This window comes from Gymnoscopelus braueri (genome assembly GCF_963280865.1).
Source record: "Gymnoscopelus braueri genome assembly, chromosome: 10".
Lineage (NCBI taxonomy): Eukaryota > Metazoa > Chordata > Actinopteri > Myctophiformes > Myctophidae > Gymnoscopelus > Gymnoscopelus braueri.
The window spans coordinates 56,428,896-56,450,465 of record NC_137611.1 but is presented as its reverse complement, the minus strand read 5'-3'; the positions used below and the strand labels follow the sequence as shown (position 1 = coordinate 56,450,465).

Below are 21,570 nucleotides of genomic sequence, written 5' to 3'. Positions count from 1 at the left end.
AGTACAATATTTGCCTCTGAGATATAGTGAAGTAAAAGTATTAGAAATTGGAAATACTCGAGTCAAGTGCAAATACCTCAAAATTGTACTTAAGTACAATTCTTGAGTACATGTACTTAAAGATGTATGCTAAAATCCATTTGAAAAAATTGCTTTTCACTGTTCTCAGGTCAAATATTGATATGTGATTAAAATGCGATTAATTGTGATTAATTAAATACAAAGCCTCTAATTAATTAGATTTTTTTTTAATCGTCCCAGCCCTAGTTTAAATGTAATAATCCATACAGTCTTCATTGTGTTTAAATGTAATAATCCATACTGTCTTTATTGTGTTTAAATGTAATAATCCATACTGTCTTTATTGTGTTTAAATGTAATACTCCATACTGTCGCAACTGTACTTGGTTCTGCCGTTTTACTTTTACACTGAATGTCTTTGTCAGAAATAGTCGATCTACAAGCTTGTAGATCGACTATTTCTTACGAATGTTTTCCCCAGAATAGGGATGCTGGGGTTCAAGTGGTCAATAGTCCATTGTGTCTCAATTCCATTGTGTCTCTAGCCTATAATGAGAAGATTGTGGCGTTCCTGCGACAGCCTGGAATCCTGGACATTCTGACCGAACGTCAGCCTGCTCTGACCAGAAACCACTCCCTTAGGTAAAAAATAAAATGTTGCATTCACCTCACTGACATCACCTCCTAGCATTCACCTGACTGATATTATCCACCTCCTAGCATCCACCTGACGGATAGATTCCACATCACCTCCTAGCATCCACCTGACGGATAGATTACACATCACCTCCTAGCATCCACCGGACTGATAGATTCCACATCACCTCCTAGTCAGGTGGATACCCGACTGATAGATTCCACATCACCTCCTAGCATCCACCTGACTGATAGATTCCACATCACCTCCTAGCATCCACCTGGCTGATAGATTACACATCACCTCCTAGCATCCACCTGACTGATAGCACCGCACCTGCTTCATCTCTCTCTCTTAGCTAGGCCTGAAAAACACATCATTATTTAAAAATAAAAACAGACCGCTGAATTCAGTTATTTAGTTTAGTTTAGTTTATTAGCACATTGTTATAACAAATATAGAAAAATACATATTGAATGACAAGTTGCTGTGCAAGGAAAGTGAGGAAGGGACCTCGGTGCAACAGTGGTTTGAGTAATCACATATGAAATAATAGACTCCGGTCAGAGAATCCTTTTTGGAGGCTTTACTGATGAAACTCAGGGTACAGGGTATGCAGTTTCGTATATGTGTGTGGTCTCTAATACAGAGAAATATAAAGCAAATAAACAATACAAATTACAGTTCACAATCAAGTCAAATACAAGGTCTCAGTGACCTCCTGCCAATAGAACACTAATCGGCTATAGCTGCAACACCTGGCACAGTTACCTCATTAACCAAACAAATGAAATAAACACCAAATTGCATCTTACACAATATATATATAGCCTAAAGGTAATGTAGATACATACATCACAAGCATGAGTAAACAGTCACATTATGTATTTAAGCTGCACTTCAACTCACTGACATACAGCATAACAGAATCATTTAACCAAACATCATGACTCAGTGTTAATTGTAAAGGAAACATAAACTTTGGCACATTAGAGAAATAAGCGTAATCTACAACTCAAACATAGTTCCTCACCTGCGTCATGCACGCACACAAACAAAAACATAGAAAAAGGCAGAGCTCTGGTCCTGTGGCATGTTGCTCAGAGCAGCTCTGCCCACTGAATGAAGCTCTGCTAGTTTCTGACACAGCCTTGATTGCATTCAGGTGTGCCAATCCTAATTGGATCAGAATTGGCTTCAGGTGCGCAGCAAGGGCTTTTGTACAGAAAGGAAGAAGCCGGATGGCTTATTTGGAATCCTTTCCTTCATGGGAGAAGCCATTGAACAACAGGATTAAAAGTGCAATAAGAACAATACAAAATTATACAAGTTTCCAAGGGGAGCAGTGGTGCAAATAAATACATAAAAACACAAAGACTGCTGTAAAAATTACTAAATCAATGGACTACAGTAAGGAAGAAATTAGATATTGTTTTAAATGTTTCTTAAATATTGGGAAGGATAGTGAAGACTTGAGTGATGCATCTAGAGAGCTCCACAACTGAGGGCCTATAAATGTGATGAAATATTGATGTTTCAAAGTACGTCAAAAAGGTAAATTAAAATCATCTCTTTGCCTTGTGGGGTAGGAGTGAAAATCAGAAGTAACATGATTTTTTTTTAAAATAATAATGAAGGTCTTGTTTACATTTTATTTGAACATAAATAAGCAGGTTTGAAAAACATGAACCTTATCTATAGGCAATAAAGAATATTTAATAAAGAGAGGTGCAGATGGCTCGTGTCTATTTGAGTGTGAAATCATTCTCAAAAACCTCTTTTGAATGATAAGTACTGTAGTTTGGTTAGATATGTAGGATATGTAGCAAGAACAATATTACAGTCATTAATATGTGGGAAAATGTAACTAAAATAAAGAGTTAAATGAGACGAAGGATGAACCAGTGGACAGATTTTTCTCAATATGCCAAGCATCATAGATACCAAGCATCTTCATAGACCTCATAGCTACAGTATCAATCTGTTGTTTCCAATTTAAATGATCATCTATAATGACGCCCAAAAATGTTGTATGTGAAACCTGACAGATTTCCATACAATTCATTAAAATTCCAAATTTATCTATTGGGATTTTTTTGTTTATATTACTAAAAATCATGAAGTTGCATTTTTGTATATTGAGAGTAAGCTTGTTCAATTGAAACCATTTGAAGACATCAGTTAATTTGTCATTAACATATTTTACTAGGGTTTTTAAATCACTGTGCGAGGCAATGAGATTAGTATCGTCGGCAAATAAAATAGGAAGAGACTTTTTACAGTTCATGGCTAAATCATTAATATAAATCAAAAACAACAAAGGACCAAGTATGGAGCCCTGGGGAACCCAGAGTAAGATTTTAAACTTCCCAGATATGCATCCGTTGATGGACACACGTTATTGACCAATGACCAATAACTTATTGGTCAGTTATTGACCATTGTCTGTGTAATAAGGTCCTATAATTGTGTTTGGCGGGCTTAGTGCTCTCTCTCAGGGAATGATGGGATTTTTCCTTTTTGTTTACATCTTGTGTATGCGTGCGCGCGTGTGTGCGCGTGTGTGTGTGTGTGTGCGTGTGTGTGCGTGTGTGTGCGCGTGTGTGTGCGCGTGCGTGCGTGCGTGCGTGCGTGCGTGCGTGCGTGCAGAGAGAAGATCCACTACATCAGGACGGAGGGGACCCAGCGGTTGGAGAAGATGTCTTGTGATGCTGACCTGGTCATGTTACTCAGGTGGGTGGCGTACACTCTACATTCATTCATTTGTACACCCGTACAATGGGGGTCCGGGGACCCCCTGGGGTCCTCGAGGGGAGGCTCCAGACGGTCCCCAGCTAAATGATGGCTACTAGTTAGGAATCGCATTTGGTTGGATGTCCTTGAAATTAAACTAGTTGAGAAGCACTAGAGCATTGGTTCTCAAAGTGGGGTCCGGGGACCCCCAGGGGTCCTTGGGGGGGTACCAGGGGGTCCCCAGCAAAAGTCGTTAATATAGCGTCACAATCATTTTAATCGCTTTAACTTTGGCTATTCAAAAATAACAGACCGTGCCGCGCTATGAGCTTGTACATCTGCTATTTTTGAAAATGTTTGGACATTTTTGCAAATCTTTGAATATATATCTTTTTAAAGCAAACATTTGTAACTCAAATCTTTGCTTCTGGAGGTCCCCTGGCACAAAATAAATTCAGATGGAGGGTCCGCGGCCTAATATATATCAATTTGGGGGTCCTTGGCACCCAAACGTTTGAGAACCACTGCACTAGAGAGGCATGGATTATTCTAGGTAGAAGGCCTCTCTCCTCTCCTCTCCTCCCTCCCCTCCCATATAGTGGGACCTTTACAGGTCTGTAATCTCCCAAGAACAGATTCAGAGCTCCGCTACTGAATCTGTCGGTAGCCCCGTTCAGAACGTGTCAACATCAGCCTACAAGTGGGCGTGCCTTCAGATCAGGAAGCAGGCCGCGCTTTACCCGTGGGCAGGATTTACATCTGTGCGTTCGCTTCCCACTGGAAACAAACCCAAACTTCTCGGAGCCGACAAAACCACGGAAAGTTAGTAACATTTTAACTTGTTCTTCAATCATAGAAACAAGTGGGCTTATAACCAAAACGATCCATGTTCCGTGGGAGAAATGGTGTTAGTGGAGAAATATTGGGCCTCATGCAGCAATAAGTTCCTAATGTTTCCTCTTACATTTCTTCCTAAGTGAATTCCTGCAAGAAGTCGAGTGAGATTCATGAAACGTTCTTAAAAGGCAGAATTGTTCGTATATAAGGCATGACTGCATGGCCCTGCCTGCAGTCACACATGTGATTGCTGCTCACAGAAATCACAGGAAATCACACAGAAATAAGTTGAGAGAATGAAGTAAAGAATACCTAAACTAAAGTCTAAAGACGGTTGAACACTCCAAACATAAAAATAAATAAATCAATAGTTCTGTGGAGGTACTTCTGAAGAAAAGCAAATAATCAAATTATTTTATTTCATTAATGAATGTATTTTATTATTTCTCTCACATTAATCAACATATCACCACTAGACATCAATGTAAATTAGCTGAAATTAGCATGTTATCCTTATTTCATGTTCAGGAGTAGCGTTAGTAGTGGATATAAAACATTTTATTACTGAAATCTGGTGGGTGGATATGGAGGGTCTTTAAGGTAGCAGCTGCTTGGTATGTAATGGGGTAGAAATAGGGGTGTGGTGGGTGATATGGTGGTGTAAGGAGGGGTGTAATAATAATAATAATAATAATAATGAATTGCATTTATATGGAGCTTTTCTAAGTACTCAAACTTACTCAAAGCGCTTTGGGATGTGGAGGTGGAGCGGCGAACAGTCGACGCCAGCGTCCCCACTTTTCCCACATTCACACACCAATGGTGGCAAGCTAGCGCCGACCGAATCATTGGAGGCAACGTAGGGTTCAGTGTCTTGCCCAAGGACACTTCGACATGTGGACAGGAGGAGTTGGGATTCGAACCGCCGACCCACGCATCAATGGACGACCTGCTCTACCTCCTGAGCCACAGCCGCCCATAGCCCGTGTAGGGGGCTGTGTGGGGGGTATGGGGATGGGTGTGACGGGTGGGTATAGGGGGGCTTTCAGGTAGGAAAGGGACAGGAAAATGGGGGTATGGCGAATGTCGGGGATATGGGGGTGGGGGTATGGGGGGGGCGATGAGGGTGGGTTGGGTGGGGGGTTATGGGGTGGGTATGGGGCTTGGGCTTCAACTCAACCGGGTCCGTTTGGGTTAGATTGTAATTTCAGACCCGTTGAAAACTCTAAAGCAGTTGTTCTCAAACATTTTCATGTCAAGGACCCCCAAATTGACATGCATTTGGCTGCAGACCCCCACCTGAAAATATTTTCTGCTAGGGAAATGTTTTCAAGATTTATCAAAATGTCTCGAAAATAGCCGATCTAACAAGCTCAAAATGGCCAGTAATGGGACGCGTTGTGAGCTTGTAGATCGGCTATTTTCAAACAAAGTATAAAATAGGGTTAAAGTGATTAAACTGTTCCTCGTTTGCTGTGGACCCCCTGGAACTCCCTCAAGGACCCCTGGGGGTCCCCAGACCACACTTTTGAGAACCTTTTTTGCTTTAAAGATATGATACAAATATTATTGTAATTTAAATCCTATATTATACAACTGTAGAATTGAAGAAACTTTGAGAATTAATTATTTTTGCAAAAACATGTCACACTTAAGAACTCAAAGGCCACCCTAAGAGTGCTCTTCAGTGTGTGTAGATTCTGTTCTTACCTGAGAACAGATCACAGCTAAGAAAACATTGGAGTATACCAAAATCTTCTTAAAAACTTCTTAAAGACGGGGTGCCGTGATTTTCAGTGATCCCCCCCCTAAAACATGATCATCAGGTATTATGGTTATACTAGGAGGAAGGTTTTTTTCAAAAAAGCAGTCGGTAGCACTGTCGCCTCACAGCTAGAAGGTCCTGAGTTCGATTCCCGCCGGGGACGCTGTGGGCGCTGGGGGTGTGTCTTCTCCTCCGCGTCATCAGCGCCCATACCCTAGGTGGGGTTGGCATGTTCTCCCCGTGTCTCCTAGGGTAGTTAATACCCTCACAAAAACATGTAGTAATCCTGGTCACTATACTGCCTCCCCCTGGTCAGCCGGGGCGCCTGATGGAGGGGAAGGGAACTGGTTGGAATAACGTGTTCCTTCCACGCGCTACGTCCAACCAGGGAAACTCCCCCCTGTCAGGTGACAAGAAGGTCAGTTGGCTCTCATGCATTGAAGGAGGCATGAGCTTGGCCCTGGCCTCCCTAGGCTGGTGGGGGGAGTGTAGTGCCCAGGATCACTTAGCAAATTGGCACCGGGTGAAAAAAGGGTTACAAAATCGAGGGATCAAAAATATTTTAAAAAAAAAGTGTACAGAAATTGTTAAAATTATGTTTTTATGTGGACACGCCTCCAGTTCATTAAGTATACCTGGTTCTCACCTTAGCACCTCCTCCACCACCTTAGCACCACCTACCTGTCCTAGTCCCTCCGCCTCCATATGCCCACACCTGTTGTGTTATGATAATGAGGGGGAGGGTATGTTTTTACTATGTCACTAAAGCTTTTTCTATTGGCACGTTTGACCCTCAAGGTTTCAGCCTCCAGGTAGAAACTCAAAATAGTCAGAGAAGACATAAAACACCATAAAAACACCACCAGGGGGCTTAATGAAGTTCTATCAACCTCATAGACACATGAAAAACTGAAAAAGTGCAAAACTACGGCACCACCCCTTTAAGTGGGTCTAAGAAAAAATGCCCTCTTAAGAAAGTGTGCGTAGATTATTTTCTTACCTAAGAACAGATCACAGCTAAGAAAACATTGGAGTATACCAAAATCTTCTTAAAAACTTCTTAAGTGGGTTTAAGAAGAAATTTCCTCTTAAGAACGGTTGCTACATGAGGCCCAATGTTAGTGGGAATGAAAACATAGCCTGCACACCACCGGTAGAGGAGGGCTAAGGGCACATCAAACGGGCCTATTTCCTGTACCCACGGTCTATCGGGACCTACCCCCAGAGTCAAATTCAAAGGTAAAAAACAGCAGAGGGCGCTGTTTTTCCTTTTTTTTTTACCTGGGTTAGGGTCTCAGAGTTATGGTGGTCCTTGAACTAATTGTATAGCAGATGTGAAGTCCACATACCAGCTCTGACAGTGTGATGAACAGTGTTGGGACTAACGCGTTACTGTAACGCGTTACTGTAACGCAGTTACTTTTTTCAGTAACTAGTACTCTAACGCATATTTTTTTTATTCAGTAACTCAGTTACCGTTACTACATGGTGCGTTACTCCGTTATTTTTAATATAGTATTTATATATACAGCGAGGCGAACAGTGACTGAGAATTGTACTTAAGTACAGTACTTGAGTAAATGTACTTATTTACTTTACACCAGCCTGTGTCACATGCGGAGACACGCTGTGAGCGGCTTTGCAAGCTCTCTCTCTCTCTCTCTCTCGCTCTTTCTTTCTCTCTCTCTTAACAGCGTGTGTGTGTTTCTGGGACTAGGAATACCACGATAACGCAATGGTGACTATGAACCACGTACCCAAACCCGTTGGAGGCTGCTTTTCCTAAGCTGAAATCTGCACTTAAACTGCGAGGCTGCATGGCTGTGTTGTTGAACACATACACAGCTTAACGTCGGGAAAGTTACACGACTCACTCGCCCAGGTGGTGTCAATCACCGTAATCCTAACAAAATTCAGAATCACAGCGCTGCCTGTTTCGGATTCCGCACGTTAAAGTATATTAATTCATTTGTTCGTCTATTTATTAACTGCTACTGCAGTCCCTGCGGTACATGAAAACTCCTGTTACAGTCAAGGATCACCTTCAACCTGGTGTTTGCACTTTCTCCATTTACGGTCCGTACATCTATATAAACGTTCAGATTTCAAATATAAAGTGCTTACCCCATGGCCACGGATGTTACAATTATGCACGGGACTCTCAAAAGTACCCGTATATTCTGTATTGTTCAATGAAAAGCATTTTAATCCGATCAGTGGCCATTTTCTCATAATGTATTGGAGTGCAATACACCTACCAACGGATAGGGTCACTCAGTTGAAAGCATATGGAGAAAATGGCCACCGATCAGATTAAAATGCTTTTTATTGAACAATACGGATGATACAGGTACTTCTGAGAGCCCGTATATACATGTAACATCCGTGGCCATGGGATAAGCACTTTATATTTGAAATATGAACGTTTATGTAGACGTACGGGCCATAAATGGAGAAAGTGAAAACACCAGGTTGAAGTTCATCCATGACGGTCGTGACAGTCGACCGTCGTGTATCCATGGCTATTACTCCCTCTAACATTTCCCATGTTTTTAGTTTATTGAAATAATGTCATGCACAATTTCCAGTGCATAGCCTACTGCAGGCCTTGTTGACCAGATTTAGAAGAGATTTTGAAGCTCTTGCTCCTGAAATGATCGATTATTTTTAAGGGGAAAAGCCATCATTTAACATGCAAGTCAATGGGTGAGAAGCAGAGATTGCCAGGCGCAAATGGTAGTGTAGGTAATTAATGTATTTGTGCAAGATGACCCTGCTACTGTATATAAAATGTGTATATTACTCGTTCATCATGGTTCATGTTCAAATAGCTCAATCCAAAGTATAATGCTGTAGGCCTAGTGTTAGGCTGTATTTACGCACCTGCTTGTAATTAATGCTTAAACATAATTATGACCGGTATTTTTGGGCGGTGTAGCCGCCCCTATAAGTGGGGTTGGGACACCTCATTAGTACACCCTTCGCTGTACTGTGATTGGCTCATACATTAGTACACCCCTACATTAGTACACCCCTAGCTGTACTGTGATTGGCTGACTCTATTGGCTGACTCTATTCAGCACTGTGATTGGCTAGCGAGACATATGATGAAATTAATAACCTATAAATAGGACTATGCACTTTAAAAAAAAAACATTTTTTTTAAGTGAGCTTCCATCACTGTGATGACCACTGTGATGACCACACCGCCCACTTCACACTGGGTGGGATTTTTGGGCGGTGAAACCGCCCCTATATGTGAGGTTTGGATATTTGCACACCAAATCCTGCACCGTGATTGGCCAATCACAGTCTATTCAGGACTGTGATTGGCTAGGGAAACATGACACATGTGCATAGCCCTATAAATAGGACCATAACTTAAAAAAAAACATAACTGTGTTTTTTTAAAGTTATGGTTTCTTCCATTACTTCTTCCATCACTTCTTCCATCACTTCTTCCATCACTGTGATGACCACTGTGACCACACCGCCCACTTCACACTGGGTGTGATTTATCTATCAGATGTCTGATAAATTTGAATCATTCCGGACATTGGGACCAGCAGATTACAATCCTATAGCGTGACCCCTGGTATAGACCACATTGCTTAGCAGAGTTCAGTGATGCCAATGCATGTCAAGTTGATCAACAGATTGTATTATTCTCCAATGCAATAAGAGTACTGAAATGAAGGCTATAAGGGCAATAATGGGAGCCCTTTTTTTTTTTTAAGTAACTAAAAAGTTACTTTTCACAGTAATGCATTACCTTTTGGTGTAAGTAACTAGTAAAGTAACTGAGTTACTTTTAAATGAAGTAACTAGCACAACACTGCTGATGAAACCGGTTCTGGAAACGGTTTCAAATGTGGTGCAACCGATTCCTGTTCCTCACTGTTGGATCCGGTTCCTCCGGTTCCGGATCCCAACCCTAATGTTGTTATCTTTATTTGAGGAGGACATCATGTATTTATGTGTATATGTTTCAGTTTATTTGAGGAGGACATCATGTGTTTATGTGTATATGTTTCAGTTTATTTGAGGAGGACATAATGTGATGTGTATATGTTTCAGTTTATTTGAGGAGGACATCATGTCGTACATCCCTCCATCTGTCCATCCTGGCATCACCTTCTCTCCTCGCTGCTCTCCAGGTTCCTCTCCACACAGCTCTCCAGGTAAAGGTGTGTGTTCTACTGACATCCTTCACCCACATGACTGACACATTATGGCTCTTTTTCCACTATGATAGGTAACCCAAAACCTCCCAGAACCTGAAACTTGTCCAGAGCCTGTCAAGTTCTGTTGTGGTTTCTCTTTTCCACTACTAGATTTAGGAAATCTAGTCCTATATTGTGCTGATCAGAACAATGGTCCCCGAGTTATGGCTATTCGAAGTGTTACACACTCCTGTGACACTGCTGTAGTGTCCCTTATGTGTGCAATTTAGGTTTCTTTGGTGGGCCTACAGTATTCTCATGGCCAGTGGTGGAAGAAGTATAGCCTGGTTCCAGACGAATCTGCCATTGCAAAAAATAAATTGCCCTTGGCAGATTAGGTCTGGCCCCTCTCAATAGAGATTGGATTTCTCTCCCTCCGAAGTTGTGAGGGACCAATCAGGGCCCAGTATGCAAATATGGGGCGGGTTTACACCAGAGGCATTTTTTTAATTTGCCCCTCGGAAATGCAGGTTCCACACAGAGATTCCAGACTAATATCTACGCAGTGATATTAGTCTGGCCATGCCAGGCTAGAAGAAGTACTCAGCTATTTTACTTAAGTAAAAGTAGCAATACCACCATGTACAGTACCACCTCTGTTACAAGTAAAAGGCCTGTGTTCAAAATGTTACTTGAGTAAAAGTACAAAGGTATTGGTATCAAAATGTACTTAAAGTACCAAAAGTAAAAGTACTAAAATGTTTTAAAATAGCTGATCTACAAGCTCACAACGCGTTGCGTTGTGAGCTTGTAGATCGGCTATTTTCAAATGGCCTATGTATAAAATAGGGCTAAAGTGGTTAATGTGTGTTTTATAATACAATTATTTGTATCTGCAAAGTAACTAGTGGCTAAAGTTTTCAAATAATTGTAGTGGAATAAAAGTGCAGACTATCGGAAATACTCCAGTAAAGTAAAAGTACCTCAACATTGTACTTAACACCACTGCTCATGGCAAACCCCTGAACAGTGTTTGTGGCAAGTTTGATGTGGATTGGAGCAACGGTGTGCCGAGAGCTACACCCACCCCTGAAGGGAGAAGAAAACTCATAAAAGAAGCGAAAACAGCTGATCTACAAGCTCACAGTGTGTTGTGATGTGATGTGTTGCGAGCTTGCAGACCGGCTACTTCGGCGATAGCGCCACCATGAGGCCGATTTGAAAAAACGCCGAACGGTCCAGCAGTGCCGTAGATTAGCTGTTACACAGACACACAGACACACACACACACACACACACACACACACACACACACCTGGAGGGACAGGGGTCCAAAACATAGTGTCCGGCCTTCGGCCGGCCGGTCTGGTGGAGACAATGAATGGTGTGTGTGTGTGTGTGTGTGTGTGTGTGTGTGTGTGTGTGTGTGTGTGTGTGTGTGTGTGTGTGTGTGTGTGTGTGTGTGTGTGTGTGTGTGTGTGTGTGTACGTGCAGGTACACAAAGGGCCAGAGCGCCAGCCCCCTACAGACGAGACTTTGAGGCCAAATTACGAAACTTCTACAGGAAGTTGGAGGCCAAAGGTTACGGCCAGGGACCTGGGAAGATCAAGTAAGACGTACAGACCTTCAGCATAGCGTATCGTTGTCAGGCAGAAACCTTGTATGTCCAAGACTGTAACTTTTAAGAAAAAAAACAACAAGCTCAGTGTATTCAAAAAGTACTCAAATGTTTTACTTAAGTAAAAGTATCAATACTGCAATTTAGAAGTACTCTGTTACAAGCAAAAGTCTGGAATAAAAAATTTACTTGAGTAAAAGTACAAAAGTATTGGTATACTTGGTACTTAACTCTTGACTGCCAGAAATAAAACATAATTTGCCACACCACTGCCAGCGATTTTCGAGTGTTTTTACTAACCTGAAAAAATCATAGAATATTAATCTCAGGTAGATCGATCCCCCGATCGTTTTAAAATACTTCTCGTAGAATGGGCTGTTTTTGCCAAAAAAGCTGAAGAAACAGAGAAAAGGCCATTCTCCCAAATAGAATAACAAGGAAATGAACTGTCTGTTTTTTGACCCGCTGCTCCAAGCCAAACGGTGACCCATAGGAGAGCGAACAGCGCCATCTAGTGGAAAACCACTGAAAACACAAAAATCTCGCCATTCTCGTCATTGGCGGACTGCACCTTAGCAAACTATGACGAGAAATCTTGTCATTGGCAGTCCAAGAGTTAAAGTACCAAAAGTAGAAAGTACTCATTATGCAGAATGTCCCCAGTTTAAAAGTTTTCAAATTTATGAAATGTATAAAAAATCTTTAAAAAACAAGCAGATCTACAAGCTCACAATGGGTTGTGTATAAAATGTATAAACATCTTTTGACATCTTTTTCAAATGGCCGAAATGTATATAGGGCTGAAGTGGTCAGTGTAGCTTACTTTGATTGTAGTGGAGTAAAATGTACAATATTTGCCTCTGAGATGCCTCAAAATTGTACTTAAGTACAGTACTTGAGTAAATGTACTTAGTTACTTTACACCACTGGTTTGATTGATTGATTGATTGAATATTTTATTAGGCAAAAAATTTAAAACAGCACAGTTACATTTAAAATACTTTGTCTAACAGGTCCGTTCATAAAAGTCCTTGCGGACTTGTTTCCAATGAGGGCCTTGGTATTCAATTCATAGGCATATATAGTGGCACCACAGTTCAAATATCATTACAAAATAAACAGAAAAAAATAAATATATAACACTATGTACAACAAAAAAATAAAAAAGAGGGGGGAAAAAATATGTACAAGAACAGGGGGGGGGAGGGTCTGCTGTCTAACGGGAAACTGGTACTACCTCCTCCTTTGGCCTCCTGAAAGGCTTTTTTAAGGCTCTTTTAAATGAGCCCAGCGAACTGCATTTTTTGAGGGATGGAGTTAGACTATTCCAATCCTGGGTGGCAGTGCTGTAGAAGGAGAATTTGCCCATGTTTGATTTATGGGTGGGTGGTACCAAATTGTTGTTAACGCTCCCTCTGGTATTGTGACTGTGGGTGTCGCTAACCTTTTGGAGGTATTTACTCAGATATGCGGGAATAGGGGGCATATCGGGCAAATTTGCATTTACAATTTTGAAGGCCAGTCCCATTTTTAGTTGTTTAACCCTGTCTTCCACCCTGAGCCAGCCTAGGCTGGCAAAATGGGTGGGAGAAAGGTGGGTCATGGGCCCCAATCCGAGCAGTAGCCGAATCAGTTTGTTTTGGGAGGTTTGAAGCTTAGTCTTCAGTGACACTGAGGTGTTGGAGTACCAGGAGGTGCAAGCATAGTCAAAAAGTGGTTGAATCAGGGCCCCAGAGAGGGTCCTGAGGGCCTGAGGGTTGACAAAAGAGGAAACTCTGCCCATAAATTTGGTTCTCTGGTTTACTCTTTTGACCACCTTTGTAGCCATGCTTTCACCTGTCAGGTATTTGTCAAGAACACAACCCAAATAGGTAATCTCTTCTTTGCTAGAGATAATTGTGTCATCGACTTTGACCTTGAAATCATTTACATCCGTCTGTCTGAGGGAATGTTTGGTCCCAAAGAGAATGGATTCAGTTTTCCCAAGGTGTAGTGACAGTTTGTTATCGGTAAGCCACGTACGGATTTTTGAGAGTTCGGAGCTGAGCGCCTCCTCAACTTGCAACTTGTCCTCTCCCGAGATCAGGAGTGCCGAGTCATCAGCGAACAGGAACAATTTGCAGTTACAGGCAGCACTCATGTCGTTAATGTATAGAAGAAACAGTAACGGCCCTAGAATGCTGCCCTGAGGAACCCCACAGCTCACCGGGAGGGATGAGGACATGGTTCCGTTGATGTCAACCACTTGTTCTCTTCCCTCCAGGTAAGATCTCATCCAGTTTAGTGATGTGCAGTCAAAACCAATCGCCCTCAGCTTATCAAGTAAAATTGAGTGGTTTACAGTGTCGAACGCTTTTTGGAGGTCCAACATGACCATGCCGCAGTATTTGCCCGCGTCTACCTCACGTTTGATGTAGTCGGTCAGATACAGTAGGCATGTGTCAGTGGAATGGGAGGTTCTGAAGCCCGATTGGAATTCAAACAACAGTTTATGCTCGCTGAGGTAGCTGTTGATTTGTTCTTGAATTAATCGCTCTACAACCTTTGAGATGGAACAAAGGATGGAAACAGGCCTATAGTTGCCAGGTTCTAATTTGCTTACTTTTTTATGCAGAGGGATTACTCTTGCCAACTTGAAATCCTGTGGGACGTGACACTGGCTGATGGATAGGTTTGTGATTTGGGCTACTATGGGGGCAATAGCAGTAGCTGCGTCTCTGAGGAATCTGGTGGGGATATTGTCAAGGCCGGTGGCCTTGTTTGGCTGGAGGGCGAGTAGTTTTTTCTGCACATCATCAGCATTTACTGGTTTGAATGAAAATGAGTCTTTTTTAGCCCCTAGTTTAACATAGTGAGCATGGATGTGGTCAGAGCCGTACAAACCTGAATGCTGAGGAAGTTTGCTTACCAACTGGGTTGCAATGGTGGTAAAAAAGCTGTTAAAACAGTTCGCTACCGCTTGCTTGTCGGTAATGAGCACGCCACTTGAAATAATGCCGATGTTTGTAGCTTTGGTTTGAATTTAGTTGTTGCAGCCCAATTTCTGTAGTGCTTCCCACAGCTTTTGTGGGTGGCTTTTGTTTGCCTCAATGCTTTCATTTAATAAATTCTTTTTGGCAGTTTTGACCAATTTGTTTACTACATTTCGTTGATTTCTGCATCTTTCAAGTAGTTGCACATCTTTGCATTTCCTGAACTCAGTACATTTTGTTTCTGAGTTTGATGGCATTTAGGATGTCTCCATTCATCCAGGGTTGTGTACGGGCTCTGACTCTCACCACCTTCTTGGGCGCTAGGCTATCAATAACAGACACAAAAGCAGTTTTGAAACCAGTCCAAGACTCCTCAGCCAAGGAGTACATTTGACCAATCCACTTTCTCAAGAGCTGTTGTGAGAGCTTCTGATGAGATAGCTCTGCAGCTGACCGTGCTATGACAATCAACTACAGATCTGTGAAGCTTACGCGTGCAGAAAATGATGTTATGGTCGCTTAGACTGCACTCAATGACTCCACTTAAAGGAATCCTCGACTGGTCTGATGTCAAAATGAGGTCAATGATGGTCTGAGAAGTGGGGCCTACCCTCGTGATATTTTTTATCATTTGGGTGAGGCTATGCATGTCACAGAATTTATTGAAAGATTTAAATATGGCGGCGTCTTTCCGGAGTACATCCGTATTGTAGTCGCCAATCGGTATTATGTGTGTGCGTACAGGTTGGTGGTGCGCAGGGACAATCTTCTAGAGGGGACGTTCAACCAGGTGATTGCCTACTCGCGTAAAGAACTGCAGAGGAACAAGCTCTACATCACCTTCATGGGAGAGGAGGGGTAAATAACATGCTGTCACAATTAATCACCCGATTGCAGCGATTTGAGATGATCACTATTATTTCGTTTTTGCTTAATCCTCAGAATTGTTTCAATTCATCTATATATAGAGCATTGGTTCTCAAAGTGGGGTCCTGGGGGGGGGGGGGCTGGGGTACCAGGGGGTCCCCAGCAAAATGTGTTAATATAGCATCACAATCATTTTAACCTTTTATACTTAGGCTATTCAAAAATAGCATATCTACAAGCTCATAGTGCGGCAGCGAGTGCCGCACTATGAGCTTGTAGATCTGCTATTTGTTTTTTATCGTGAACATTTTTGCAAATATTTGAATATATATATGATTTTAAAGCGAACATTTGTGTAGCCCATCTGATCCCCATGAAATATAGAGAAGGGTTCCAAGTTCTTTTTAATTCTATTAGTTTGAGTTTTAAAGTAATTAATCCCAAATAGCACTTTAACTGAAAACCTTAATTACACCTCTTAAAGTGAAAACCTTAGTAATAACTTTTTAAGTAACTTAGACAGACACCTGGACATGAATTTAAAGGGTTTTAGTAATTAAATATAGTTTTAGGGAAAAGGGGAATGGATAAAGTAAAATAACAAATGGTCTTTCATCAAAAAAGGCAATAAAGTGCAAAAAGAAAATACAGTAGTCTATTTAGTGTAAACAGAATAGGCCAACACTCAGTTACTCTTCAAATAACTATTTAGAATCACAATCAATGTTTCACAAAATACCTCAGTGCACTGTAGTTACTTAATAACCTAAGCCGGCATCTAAATGAAAACAAACAAAACCCAACCCACGTTGCAGGCCTGTTCACCGTCGTGTCCAGAAGATGGCGTCCTCGCGCAAGGAATGATTACTCACAGTAAGACGTTCTTTTCTAACAGTTCCACACACAGTTCCAAGGGCAGACGTGATGCTCCGACGACGAGTCTAAAGTTTCCAAACTTAGCTCCACAGTCTTTTAGTAGGATAGAATAAGTCCTTATAATCCTTCTCTTGGATGTACAGGGTCCTCGCTCTCTCCTCTGAAAACAGCTGCTTGCTGGTTTAGCAACGCTACCAGGCCGGCTAGCTGTGGCTAACTAGCCGGCTATGCTAACACTGTGGGCCAATCTAGAACGCAGCTAGCTTTAGCTAGCTAGCTGCTAAACAAACACTCGCTGAGAACGACAGTCACAATCTTGCTGAATGATCCTGGCACTCCACAGTTCAGTCTTAGTCTTCTTAGTGATATGTCATCACACTCGTGACTATAAGACTGTCCAACACAAAACCGCTTGTCACGTTTCTTTTTATATATGTTTTCATTCATTCACTCGCTTCTTATCACCGGCATCTCGTCTCTTTGATCTCTACGTTCCGTACTGTTTCCTGTCTCTACTTCCCATCACATGACTACTTCTTCACTCCCTGATTGGCTCTGCTTCTTCTTCTACGACAAGTGAAACAGTCGAGTACCAAAAACATCACAGTTGCGTATCAAAATAAAAGTATAAAATAAACCTACAGCTAAACACAATACTATAGGTAAATATAACACTTTCTTTTAACAATAAACCTTAAGGTCACAATATAGCAAAATCACATGAAACAATAACTCTTTCACAGTATATGTAAGTGTAACAAACCTTTTCAACTAATGACTCTTTTATTTAACCCAAAATAATAACAGGGTTACATCCTCCCCCTTTTAAATGTCTGATGTCCTCATCAGACTCAATCAATTGGGCATAACTGAAAGGTTGGCATGTAAGCAAGCTTACTTTAACTCTTCCCAATCTTAATCACAACCCCCCCATGAACAATGGTAAGGGGTTCTTCACTGGCCCTACCAGGCTTGTCATAGGTTAATCTCATAACTGGTTTAAGTGATCTTTTGGGCCTAGTTCGTTTAGGAGGGACTCCTATTTTAGTGCTACTAGACTGCCTTCTATCATCCTGATCACTTGAAACTGGTTCAGGCTCTGATTCGGTGTCTGGGATATTATGAGGGGTATTGTCTCTCATTGTAGGGGACTCTGGCTCTGATTCGGTGTCTGAGATAGTATGAGGGGTATTGTCCCTCATTGTAGGGGGCTCTGGCTCTGAAGAACTGTCACTTGCTGACTCTGAAGGACTGTCACTTGCTTCCATCTGGACTTCACTTGCTTCCATCTGGACTTCACTCTGGCTGCGACATGTAGAATCAGTTTTTTCCTGTCGGGGCCAGATCTCTTCCAGGTAAGTACGGTAGGGCCTCCGCAGAGGATACTCCAGATCAGACTCCGACTCTGAGGTTGATTCACATTCTTGTTGCACTATGTGATCAGAGGCTTTGCTCTTACTCCGAACTTGAGCTCGAGTTCTAGGTCTGGAGGGCAAATCTTCATCTTTGTCCAACACTGGCATCCGCACCAGCTCTCCTACGGGCAAGAGATGATCTCGGTGCAGGGTTTTCAACTTGCCCTTCCCGTTCTCAGGTTTCAACTTGTAGACAGGTAGGTTTGGCATTTTCTCTGTGACCACATAGGGAATTTCACACCAGCGATTCTGGAGCTTGTGTTTTCCAGTAAAGGCTAGGTTCTTGAGCAACACCCGGTCACCAGGCTCTAGGTTTTGACACCTCACTCTCTTGTCATATGCCTTTTTGTTGCGGAGGTGGGACTTGTTCGAGGCTTCTTCGGCCAACTGATAAGCCTTCTGCAAATCTTGCTTTAGCTTGGTGACATAGGATGAGTGTTGACGTTCTCCTTTATCATCAGGCTGGGTGCCGAAGCACACATCAACGGGGAGTCTGGCTTCTCTCCCGAACATAAGGAAGTAAGGGGAGTATCCTGTGGCATCATTTGTGGTGCTGTTGTACGCATGCACTAGATGTACAACATGTTGACTCCACTGTCTTTTCTTTTCCTGGTTCAATGTGCCCAGCATGGACAATAAGGTCCGATTGAACCGTTCCGGCTGGGGATCACCCTGGGGGTGATAGGGGGTCGTTCGGGACTTTCTTATGCCCATTATCTTCAGGAGTTCTTTGATCAATCGGGACTCAAAGTCACGTCCTTGGTCAGAATGGATTCTAGTGGGTAGCCCATAATGAACGAAGTACTTTTCAACAAGGATCTTGGCGACTGTGAGAGCCTTTTGGTTCTTGGTAGGGAAGGCTTGGGCGTACCTCGTGAAATGGTCAGTTATGACCAACACATTGCTGATTCCTTTTGAATCTGGCTCCATTGAAAGGAAGTCGATACACACGAGGTGCATGGGTCCATTACTGACTATTTGATGTAGGGGAGCAGCTTTGTGTGCAGGGGCTTTCCTCAGAATGCACTCTCCGCAGTTTTTGACATACTGCTCGACACTGGCAGCCATCTTTGGCCAGTAGAACCGGCTTCTTATCATGTCGGTAGTTCTTTCAGCTCCCAAGTGACCAAGGTCATCATGAAGGGACTTCAACACTACTGATCTGAACTCAGCTGGCAGCACGAGCTGATGACTCTGTTCTCCAGACTGTCTTTGGCTCAAACGGTGCAGTAATCCATCCTCCATGACCAACTTCCCCATTTGTCTTTTCATGGCTGAGACATCAGGATTAGACTCTACATCATCTGTCCACTTCCCTTGCTTCACTGCATGGATGGTCAGTCCTATTACTGGATCTTGGCTTTGAGCCAGGATCAACTCCTGTCTGGACAACTGGCCTAATGTGTTCAGCTGCACCCGCATAGGGAAGGCATACACATCTGGCACACACTCAGGGGATGCTCCAAGTTGTTCTACATATCTGGGAGAGGCTTGAGGGGATCCAAGGACACCAACCTGCTGGCATATGGACTTGACGCCGGACTCGGATATACTTTTCCAGTCTGCATCTTCTTCTCTTGGCGCCAGTCTTGACAACAGATCAGCATCAATGTTGTTTCTGCCAGGTCGGTAGATGACGTCAAAGCTGTAGACTGACAAATCCGACAGCCAACGATGTCCATGGGCATTGAGCTTGGCCGAGGTAAGGACGTAGGTCAGCGGATTGTTGTCAGTGCGTACTGTGAAACGGGCTCCATATAGATAGTCGTGGAACTTCTCCACAATGGCCCACTTGAGAGACAAGAACTCTAACTGATGTATGGGGTAATTTCTTTCTGAAGGGCTCAGTTTTCGGCTGGCGAAAGCCACTGGCCTTAGACCTTCTGGGTAGTCTTGATATAGAACTGCACCAAGTCCTGCGAGACTGGCATCCACATGCAACACGTAGGGCTTGCTGGGGTCAGCGAAAGCCAGAACTGGAGCATTGGTGAGACAGTCTTTGATCTTTTCAAATGCTTCTGTGCACGCTTGATCCCACCTCTCTCCGAATGGTTCACGCTCATCCAGGTAGACTTCACTTTTCCCCTTCTTTGGCTTCCTTCCCTTCTGCGTGGGAGCGTATCCCTTGGTTAGCTCAGTTAGGGGACGGACAATGGCTGAGTAGTTGTGAATAAATCTGCGATAATATCCACAGAAACCCAAATATGATCTTAGAGTCTTTAGGTTTATGGGTCTGGGCCAGGTGGTAACAGCCTCGACCTTGCTGGGATCGGTAGCGACACCATCAGCTGACACGATATGACCCACATACTTGACCCTGGTCTGACAGAAGATGCATTTGTCAAGGGAAATCTTGAGCCCGACCTCTCTGAGCCGGTCCAGGACTTTTATGAGCCTTGACTCATGTTCTTCCAACGTCTTTCCAAAGATAATCAGGTCATCCAGATAAACAAGCACTTGGAGGAGGTTCATATCTCCGACTGCCTTTTCCATTAATCTTTGGAAAGTCGCAGGTGCTCCAGTGATCCCTTGAGGCATTCTCTCGAACTCATAAAAGCCCAGAGGACATATGAAGGCCGTTTTTTCTTGGTCCTCCTCCTTCATGGCGATTTGGTAGTAGCCACTCCTTAAGTCTAAGACAGAGAACCACTTGCTGCCGGTTAGGCAGTCCAGCGCCTCGTCGATCCGGGGAGTGGTGTACTGATCAGGGATCGTGCGGCTATTGAGTGTGCGGTAGTCTATGCACATCCGTACTGCTCCAGTTTTCTTCCTGACCACCACTATCGGGGAAGCGTATGGACTTCTGGATTCCTTGATGATGCCTGCAGCCAATAGCTTCTGTATATGACTCCTCACATCATCGATATCTGCAGGAGCAAGGCGTCTGGAGCGCTCGCGGAAAGGTCGCGCATCTGCCAGGCGAATAGTGTGCTCCACATCTTTTGCTAGCCCCACATCTAGTTCATGTAGGGAGAATACTTCTGCTCTCTCAGACAGTTTCTGTCTCAGTCTTGCTTTCCACTCTTCGGGAGCAGGTGAGTCCCCAAAGTTGAGCAGACTGATGTCAAACTCTTCAGAGTCTGGCTGTTGCTTTGACATTGCTGTGACTACATCAGTGGTACACAGGCAGCCGACAATGGACCCCACGGGTATGGTTGTGTCTTTGAGGGATACATTCTGGAGGATTACAGTGAACTTGTTAACATCAACTGCATGGCTTGGAATGACTATGGGCTGCAACAGCACACCTGCAGGAAGGGGGCTTGCGGAGAAGGCTTCGACCATCAGGATTTCATCCGGTAGTGGCTCATTTGTTTCAACTATACAAATGACTTGACAGCTGCGTCCAGCAGGTATTCTCAAAGGACCAGGGCCCTGCCACTTTACACATCCCACTTCATCATTGTTTTCTTCTGGGAGCAATTTTGAGGGCTCTGTGCAGGTGCTTTGGACGGCCATTGTTTGAGCCATATATGTCCCCGACATGTCTTCACACAGCTGTGCGAGTCGTTTGGGAAGACTGGCTTTAGCATTGGTCCCCAGGATCACAGGTGTCTTGTCGGGACCTGCGGGGTCAGGGCAAATCAAAGCCAGGACTGACATGGTGGTCGGAGCTCCTGTCACTTTCTTCGGAAACTCTATATCGACCACTGCATAGCCAAGGTA

At 43.2% G+C, this 21,570-nt stretch overlaps 1 protein-coding gene across 3 annotated transcripts in view; it reads left to right on the top strand.

Annotated features, from left to right (window-relative positions):
• The window catches only part of hecw1b (HECT, C2 and WW domain containing E3 ubiquitin protein ligase 1b), a 135,905-nt gene that overhangs the window by 101,833 nt on the left and 12,502 nt on the right, over positions 1 to 21,570 (top strand). For 2 of the 3 annotated variants that reach the window (XM_080440629.1, XM_080440628.1), the window contains exons 25-29: positions 567 to 663; positions 3,308 to 3,391; positions 10,071 to 10,180; positions 11,651 to 11,765; positions 15,491 to 15,604. In XM_080440629.1, coding sequence (XP_080296755.1) covers positions 567 to 663; positions 3,308 to 3,391; positions 10,071 to 10,180; positions 11,651 to 11,765; positions 15,491 to 15,604 — 520 coding nt within the window. The remainder of the gene's footprint in view (positions 1 to 566; positions 664 to 3,307; positions 3,392 to 10,070; positions 10,181 to 11,650; positions 11,766 to 15,490; positions 15,605 to 21,570) is intronic. The other variant, XM_080440630.1, reaches the window with a different exon arrangement.